The sequence below is a fragment of the Brachycentrus maculatus genome, unplaced genomic scaffold, assembly GCF_059751285.1.
Source record: "Brachycentrus maculatus isolate JH-2025_06_01 unplaced genomic scaffold, ASM5975128v1 h1tg000498l, whole genome shotgun sequence".
Classification (NCBI taxonomy): Eukaryota; Metazoa; Arthropoda; class Insecta; order Trichoptera; family Brachycentridae; genus Brachycentrus; species Brachycentrus maculatus.
This window is the reverse complement of record NW_028281244.1, coordinates 222,732-232,500: the sequence shown is the minus strand read 5'-3', so window position 1 is coordinate 232,500 and position 9,769 is coordinate 222,732. Positions and strand designations below refer to the sequence as shown.

The 9,769-nt window shown below is 28.5% G+C and overlaps 1 protein-coding gene across 1 annotated transcript in view; it reads left to right on the top strand.

Moving 5' to 3' along the window:
• Nucleotides 1-4,765, top strand: part of LOC148301936 (uncharacterized) — a 25,876-nt gene extending 21,111 nt beyond the window's left edge. The window contains exons 3-4 of the mRNA XM_088272471.1: nucleotides 3,232-3,377; nucleotides 4,191-4,765. Of these exons, the coding sequence (XP_088128597.1) occupies nucleotides 3,232-3,377; nucleotides 4,191-4,296 (252 nt within the window). The 3' untranslated portion in view covers nucleotides 4,297-4,765. The remainder of the gene's footprint in view (nucleotides 1-3,231; nucleotides 3,378-4,190) is intronic.
• The last annotated feature ends 5,004 nt before the right edge of the window (nucleotides 4,766-9,769 follow it).

Below are 9,769 nucleotides of genomic sequence, written 5' to 3'. Positions count from 1 at the left end.
ACCGATTTAAAAGTTTTATTAGACGTGAATAAATTTATGTGCGAAAGTTCTCCAATATGTAAAAATGAATTTTAGCCTATTCAATATTGCGAAAGTTATAATAAATCAAGGAACCGTTTATTCCCTTTATATTCGGAAACATGAATTTCCTTATGTAAGCGGAATACGTGAATTTGAATTATTTGAGTTACATTTCGAGAGACAAATAATTACGCACCACCCGCGTTATCACGTTCGAGCAAAAACAATTATAACAAAAGCAATTCATCCTTCATAATTGTCTTGACATTTGAAAATAATTATTTTCAATTTTTAGTGAGGGGTGTCAAAATAATTGTCAGTAGTGTTATACTCTTATAAAATTAAACAACTTTGTTTTAACCACGTTTTTTATTATTAAAAAAGTCTGCGGAAGTTATTGGTAAGGGAACATAATTAATTATGAGTATTTTAATGTTTTACAATTTAATAAATTTTATAAAGTTTATAAAATGTGCCACAAAGTATCTGCGAAAAACATTCAAGAAAGTATACTCTTATATTTATATTATTGACATCTCAACACAGATGAAGTAGAATGTGGAAATCTGGATATGATCACATGTGCAGTGTCATAAGATTGATGATACACGTGTGGAAGTGAAACATGAAGTTAGCAAACGAAGGATACAAGTTGAAACTGATGTATGCATGTTCAAATGATGAAATATGGAAATAATGCAAAGCTAAGATGAGCATTTACAATAAAATGAAGAAAGATGTGTTGATATGGTTTGGAATGTTAAACGAATGAGTGAGAAATGAACGCTAGAACAATTTTATGGGCCGAGTGTAGTTCAAAATAGGAGCACAGGAAGAGCGAAAAAAACTTTGCATGATCAAATATTTTAAATACTTTAAAGTGGTAGGTGAAGAGTTGGAATGATCGGCGGGTATGCATAAGATAATGCGTGAATGTAGAAGAAGCGTAGATTGTTTGCAGACAAAGTGGTGTGGCTGTTTAAATGGACCTCTGCCTACTCCTGCGGTAAAGAGGTTAATGGTTAGTTGGTTAGTTAATTATAAATAAATACTTGTCAAATACTTTCCAAGCACAAGAGCTCAGCCTCTTTTTTTGGAGAGAAATGCGTTTTCAATTTTAAGATTGTTAGAAATGTTTAGAAAATGAATTAAAATTGTAAAAAAACATTGTAACCATATTAAATATATAAATAAAAAAAACTTATATATTTAAATATAAAAAAAAGAATACGTAGATATTTTCACTCATATAAGTATTAATCAACTGAGTCTATTGATTTCTTTTGTCACATAGAAAAAAAAATTTCAACATAAATATTGAAGGTTCATATTTATTTTCATATGTAAATCGTTTCACGTCAAGAAAAAGACGATTTAAGACATATGAATGCCGTCAAAATAAAATTGAAATCCTCTACATAACGTCAATCTTATGTCACAAATATTTCTGTTTGATATGCAGGAACGAGATTTCCGTACGGTGATGTCTAATTTTCGAATACGCCTCTTGAAAACCTTCCTCTATCCTAAAACATCAATAAGAAATAAATTTGATTCCAAACGATGGAATTGAAATGTCAAAAAAAAATCATACGTTTTCTGAATCTTTTGACAAATACATAAAAAGGGTTTCAGTATAAATAAACGAAATGGATATTCACTAGTAAAAATATTATGCCATCATTATGTTTGTTTATTCATCGGAATTTTAGGCAAATAAATTTAAGTATCTCTCGAATATCCTTTGATTATATGTCAACTATTCGCCAATATTACTTTTATTTGGATCGATTTTCATCCTAAGCGAGGGACTTATATTTCAGATAACGCAGGATACTCGGGGATTTTATTTGTGGATTCGTGTTTACAATACTCAAAGTTAGATCCTTCGGATTTAAAGTATCAGCGAAATAAGGAGACTTGTTCAGAAGTAATTCAAGAATTAAGGGTGAACAACAAGAAGGATTAGATTTGGAAACAAGTTGAATTATATACAAAATCACACTTTAATTTGTTCTCTTTAGACTTTAGTATTTTTAAATATATTTCATAAAATACTTTAAGTATTATCCTAACTAACTAACTATAACGTCCCTTCCCGCAGAGGTATGCAGAGAGAATAGAACGCTACACTACTCTGTTTTTGGAAACATTCCTCGCATCTTCCATGCATACCCGCCGATTATTCTAACTCCTGACCTGACCGCTTTCAAGTATTTGATCCACTTAATCAAGCAAAGTTTCATAAGAGTAGTACTGGGTCACTAGTCTGATGATGTCTGTAGCTATGAAACCTGGTCACTGGTCAAATAAAATAAATGCGGAAAATACTATTTCAAAGTTATTATTTAATTGCATAAAATGCAGTTAGACCAAGATATATCAGTTCAAAATTTAAATCTAACACTCGTACAATGAAGTTATTATTATTCAAGCAGACGCTACATAAAGCTTTGGTACTTTTTTATTCAGAGGTGTATCTTTTCAACCCATTTTACTAACAGTTTTTTTTTTATTTTTCTATAAGAGGTTTTATAAGAAACCTTATTAGTTATTTCATGGATTTCGACAGGTTAAAGAAATAATTTAATTAATTTTCTACACATTTCTACTTCACAATCTTAAAATTAATTACGCTGTTCTCTCTAATAAAATGACTAACCTCTTGTGCTTGGAGAGGGACTTACACTTATCATTTATTGTCTATGCTTATGGGTGATAAATTAATTAATATTATTTCTATTTTAGTGTGTTTTTTGTTTTTTTCTTTCGATTAACATGTCGCTCACTCCTTTCAAGAACGTCATAAATCAAAAATCGTCTTTTTTCAGTTGTATGTGTTTTCGGAATGCCCAGAAAATGTACTATATCCCAGCAAAAGAGGCATATTTTTAACTTTAATATTTATCCGCTACAGGGCAGAAAAAGTTGTTTTTACATTTTGAAGAAAAGGTATTATTTAATAATTTTTTTAAATATACTAAATAATTTTTTTAATGGAGAAAAAACCTTCAGGTTTACCTAAAAAGATCTGTTGCACAGTAAAAAGTTCAATAAGTGGCTTGATATTTATTTTTAATATTTTGTGTTATATTTTTAAACTTTAAAAACGTTCTCCTGTTTTTTTTATTTATGACGTTCTTTAAAGGTGTGAGCGATATATATAAGTCGATTAATTTATTTTTCAACACTTTATTATTATTATTATAGGAGACAGTTCCCTTGGAAGGGTTGACTGGAGGGCTGGGAAGGTCCGCTGGAGGCAGCAACCACCTGATGCAGACCTCTCCCGAGGACAACGCTCTGGCTGCAGCCCTTCAGATCCAGCTGATGCAGCAATACGCCAACTATAACAAGTATTTTTTGCTAAAATTATTCAATTACATGACCCTGGGCAGGGATTCCATATGAAGCTATCCTTATAACTACCTTATTAACATTGTTGATAATTCTATATTCCTTCTATCGATAAAAAAAACTACTGAAAATCGTTTAAATAACGACTGTAACATAGACATGAAAGTCTAAAAGAACGGTTAACGATATCATTACTACGTAGTTTAAACGTTCACTAACGCATTAAATTGATACCTTGATGTTCTAGTTCGAGATTGATTGTACCTTTAGGGAAACTATTAGATTATACTATTATCTAAACTATTATTTTAATATTTCCATCTTTCTTTCAATCTCACACACGCACACACACACACAACCAAAATAAACTTGTCTCAATTTGAGTCCGAATAAATAAATAATTTTCAAACGTAATACAGTAATATTCAATATCGTGAAATAACGTTTCATGTCGATAATAGTAAAACTAAAACAAACAGGGTTATACAACAGGGTTATTTATGACAATTCCTACATTTAACCCTTTCCGGTCCCCCAAACTTAAAATAAAAATCTAGGTAGTTACATTCCAATTGGAAAAAAAATCTGCTCCACATACTGTTGTAATAGATACGACTGATAAAAATGAAAGCTTGGAATTTAAATAAATAATACTGAATAATGAAAAAAATTTCGAATAACATTCGATATGGGACTTAAGAGCAAAAAATCGATGACGAATGAGATTCGACATTGGATCAGTAAGGGTTAATTTTTTTTTTTAAATACTTACAATTATAAAAAGTCATTTAAATTATTAAATTACTTTCCAGCATGCGATCGCTGCCTTGGGAGCAGTTCCTGCGCGCGCCTCAAGAGAAACGTCAAATACGGTATCGCCAATGCTACTTCAACCCCATCTCTTGCTTCAAGAAGTAAGCTTCATCGATCACACAGCCAAGACGCAGCCAGTATTCAATATTATCAAAGAATTATAATAATTAATGTTGCTACTAGTTAAAAGATGTCGCTAAATAAGCGCATCAAATTAATATATATTATTCTCTAACGTTAATGAATATTCTTTAGATAATTATTATCAGATTCTATTACATGAGTTACTCTGTTTAAACGTTTGGTAGAAACGTGTATTTTCAAAGCTATGTATATTATATTTACTTGAAATAAATTTAAAAAATATAATAGATCCTGTAAAATATGTTTTTTTCTAATTTGACGAAGGTCTGATTGACTTTTGAAATTCAAAAACATTTTAAGATTTTTTTGTTGAAAAATATGTAAAATTAACTTGTTCATCAAAACATAGTATGTATTTTTATGTAAAGTAAATATAAATTAGGAAAGCGGTATATTGAAGGAGTAATTAAATGAAATGAGCAGAAATATCTCTAAATTGTTTTATTTCATTTATATATTTTTACTTGTTCAGTAACAACACATATAAAACTTGGAAAAAATATCGTTAAAGGTACTTCGACGATATTTTATGACCAGAACTTGGATTTTTTTTACTATCCTGATCAAAAACGATGAAAAAAGAGGAAAAATACATGGAAACTGTAAAAGTGGTATCAGATACTACTGCATCAACAGCCGGAGGCGCGTTGCAGGAGTCTGAATGAGGACCAATCTGACATTGGATCCGTGAAAGTTCATAAGGAACTCTCACGAGAGGTGGTATTATGATAATATTATGGTACATGATAAAAAAGTGAAGGACATTGGTACCATAAACTAAGCTAGGACACAAAATGCCGAAAAAAAATTCTTTCGAAATAAATATATGTAAGTAAGTAAGTATATGTAATAAAATAACCATGTAATTTTTTCCACGTGAATTTTATTTGACCAGCAATCGTGATTCGTCGTAAGCAACATCATCAGACCGGTCATCACCAGTCGACAAGACCAATCTGATAATGTCGGTTACGACAAAACCCGGTTGCTGGTCAAATAAAATTCACGTGGAAAAAATACACATTTGTTATTTTATCTTACACAAAATGCATTTCCACCAAGAAATGTCAGTAAAAAACTTAAATACGTATAAGTATGCAGTTTTTACAAGAAAAGAGATACTGAAAGGTAATTTTTTTTGTTTTTTTCAAAACAAATTCCAAAAAAAAAACAAAATATGTATAAAAAAATGAGCTTGACCAGACGTCGGGCTCTATGCATTGCTGGAAGCCAATTGAAACTAAATTTTATTATTGCGAGTTTAACCTTAATATTAAGATGTGTAGGTCTTAGGATTATCTTCATTAGGGGAGGATAAGGGGATGATTTAATAATAATATAATAAATAAAAAGCTCAAATTATCAATCACAATATTTTTATTAAAAGATTTATAGTAATACCTAACTCAATCTTATAACACTCTTTCGCATGTTACTAACGAACAAACAATGTTTTTTTTCATAAATATTAAAAACAAAATAAGCAGTCGGAATCAAAACATCTATACATAAATCGTACAGTACACTACTGTAAAACTTTTATCGACTTTACATGAACACTTTAAACGCTGCCATACTTTTATTTACACTTAAATATAATTATGTATTACAATATTTAAGAATTATAATACTTGAAAATTAATGAAGTACAGGATGGCAAAAAAATTAATGACACATTAGGGAAGATGTTATAATTTTTGCAAATGGCCTTGTACTTCAATCATTTGACATTTGTGAACTAGACAGCTGATGTATACAAACAGATTGTTAAAACGGGCTCAAATGTGTGTCAACACTGGCGGGAGCTACTTGACAGTCATCATCTTTTTCACTTTACAAAAAAAATAAGGTCCAAATAAAGATTTACATAAGACCAACACATTTTTTTAATGTGTAAAAAAGTTATTTAAAAACAAAATTGGACGATTAATTTTGCGCCACCTTAAATTGTCACAAATGTACGCCTTGTTCACAAATGTCAAATATGATTAACGTACGAAACCAATTGCAAAAAATATGACATTTTCCGATAGGGTGTTTAATTTTGCGCCACCCTGTAGTTCAGTTTACAAAACGGGTTTAAGTACACTGAAGTATGCAGTCTTACATTGATAAGTATCTTTTTGACATCTCAAAGTAGAGATGGAGAAGAATATGGTCTGGGTATTTACAGGGCTTATGACCTGTCATGGGCAGGTTTAACTGATACCTTTATACACGCGTATCATTCACCATTCTACCCATGAATGACAAATAGACTTATCTAATTTTTTGAACTTGTATATCATTCATATGTGAGTTTTGGGCGGAATCTATGGTTCAGTTGTGTAAGTTTTTCGTTAGAATTTAAATTAAGTTTTAATTAATACATTAAATTCATAAGTGAAGAGTTAATGGTAAAATAAATACTTACGAAAATACTACATGGAGATGTTCATTGAAAGTACATACAATACATACTTTGAGAATAGGGAGACATCTGTTAACAGATATAATAAATGCTTATCAAGGATTCAAACCTGCACAGCTTATCCTAGATTCAAACCCAATGAAAAGCTCGTGGAAAGCTTCAGAGGAACTTATTGCGAAATTATAATTTTTTTTGCCAATTTTTTACAGTGTAAGATCACAAGTTCTTAAAATTAACACTTAAAATAACAAAAATCCACTTTAAAAATACAACCGTATACAAGCTTATGTTGCGATATTAGTTCATTTTAAATTCACTAACCTAAACGTTTGAGCACGACTAAAAATGTCAATTTAAAAAATATACAATAAATTTTACAGTCGTTCATAAAATGACAGTTAAAAAATATACAATAAATTTTACAGCCGTTCAGTAGAATTAAGGAGAACGTTATGTTTATTGACATTTATACACTGCTGTTTTAACGAAATATTAAAAATAGTAATTTAAAGTAAGGATATTTACAACGAAAGATACATCAGGTCGCAATAACTTGTTTTTAAATATAATGAGTTATTTAAAAGAAATACAACACTGGAGTTATTTACATTGATTAATATGAATTAATTAAAGGTACTGATTTATTTATATTGGGAAGGATCATTATAAAGGTTAGTTTGGCATTTTAAGTCAGTCTAAATAAGCCAAAAAACATTTTAAAAATTGAGTACAATTTAACTAATTGTAGATAAAACGACCTTTTTTTAAAAAAAACATAATAGATATTAAAATAAGGGATTTAAAAAAAATAGGTTACTCAAAAAAAAATCAAATAAACATGTTTTTTATATGAAACATAGTAAAAATAAAGATTTTTTGTGAACTTATTAGAATATCAAGAAAAAAATAATAAGATAATAAAAAAATATATCTGTACCTAAGAGATTTTTTATACTTAAAGAATCTTTGTATATGTTTTTAAATTTCATGACGAAGGAATGAACTAAATGTATTACATAATTGCTAAGAAATTAAAACAAAATTTTGGATTTTTAGATAATAATACACAAAAAATATACATAATATATTCTTTCACCTCAGGTACAGATTTGTATTATTTTACAAAATGTTTAATCAAGGAAGTAAAATATACTATTATCTATATATATATATATATAACGTTTTTTCTTATAATAAAACTCAAACAAACGCAAAATTAGGAACAATTTACTTTTTAAGTTGAACAGTTTTCATAACTGAAATAATTTTTTTCTAAATTCGTAAAATATCGTTATTTAGGAAGACTTATATCTTAAAATTACAACGTTCAATGTAACATAATAAACCATTAAATATTTTTGGAATCCTTCAGTCAAAAGTTATAAACGTTTGCCCTGAATGATATTATAAGCTGTACATTGTCGATTTAAAATAATTACCCTCAAATAAGTTTTTTACCAACTTCTATATTAAATATTTAACAATACAATTATTGTGTTTAAGAGTGATTTTAGTGCATTAAAAATACAACGAGTTCTAAAATCATAAACAGAGAGAATGATAAACTTAAAACGTATATTTTGCAAATTGCATTTTATAATTTTTTTCAGACGAAAAAGGTAATGAAAGTTTTCTGATAAAATTTCAGGAAAATTCAGATATTCATGAAAAGCGTTTCATTATTGATTTGGGAGTAGCTGTTGGTAATGCCTAACCATTTTATGTTTAATTTTTACTTGATAAATACCACTAATTATTAAATAAATTAATAAAACTACACGTGATTTGTAGCGGTGTTGTAATAATGTTGATACATCAGAACACGTGTAATAACATATTTTAATAAATAGTGGTATTTACCAAGTAAAATTTGGATTCAAAATACTAAAATATCCCTGTTGTTTAAGTCTTTGATAATATTATATTTAATTTAAAATTTCGAAAATTTCAGGGGGCAGTTGGTGAAGCAATTTAAGTTTTAGTTGAAAATGTAATATCATGATTTATTTTTAAAGCATTAAGAATTTTTTCAACAAAAATATAATTTAACTAGCTTTTTTCAATTCCTTTCGAGCAAATCTTGTAAAAATGACAATTATTTGTTAAAAGTAACAAAAAATCTAAATAGAAAATCGAAGTCTTAAATATACAGCAGAGTGAAATTATCGATTGATTATTATTATCATTTTACCCTAAAATATTTCCTGTCCTTAGTACCAAGAAACAACAATAACTAAAAAAACATTTTTAGGATTAACAATATTATATTCGATTGGTGACTTACAAAGTAGCTTTGATAAAGAAGAAAGCCTTGACGAAAAAATAATACTGTCATTTTAAAAATTAATTATTTTGGCAGGATAATATGAAACGAAAATATTGTTCACTCTTTCAATGTTCTATCATATTAAATTACGACAAAAAGGTATCTAAGAGCGCAGATTTTTCTTTCATTATTAATAGAAAACATATTTCTTTGTAATCTAAACTCTTACTAAATTGTCAGCAACCCTTATTTTTCAGGGTACCTTAAAATGTTTAACTGACTTGTAAAATATGTATTTAATTATTGAAAACGATTCTGTCTGCGATATGAGAATGTTGATAAAGTCTCCATCGCGTTGATACCCTTTGGTGTACAGTTGAATATTTAATTAATTCTCTACAAGTTAAAATAATAGCTTAAATATATAAAAGAATCAAGTAGTTTCCAATCTTTATGACAATTTGATGATATCTTCTGTAAAAACATGGGAGCGCTCGCGAAAAAATGCTTTGGAGTAATAAATTATGTCATATAACAAAATTTAAGCAAAAAATCAATGTTACATAAAATTAATTCTAGGGTGGTTTAAAAATAAGTTAAATACGTAATATGACAATTTTCATTTTGGTGTATTAGGGTTGATATTCTAGTTAAAATATAACGTGTCAACCACGTAGGGTAGATATCTTTAACGTTACTTCTGGATTATTATTTCCAACGGCTTTGATATTTTTGAGCGTATTGTCAGAAAGTTACAG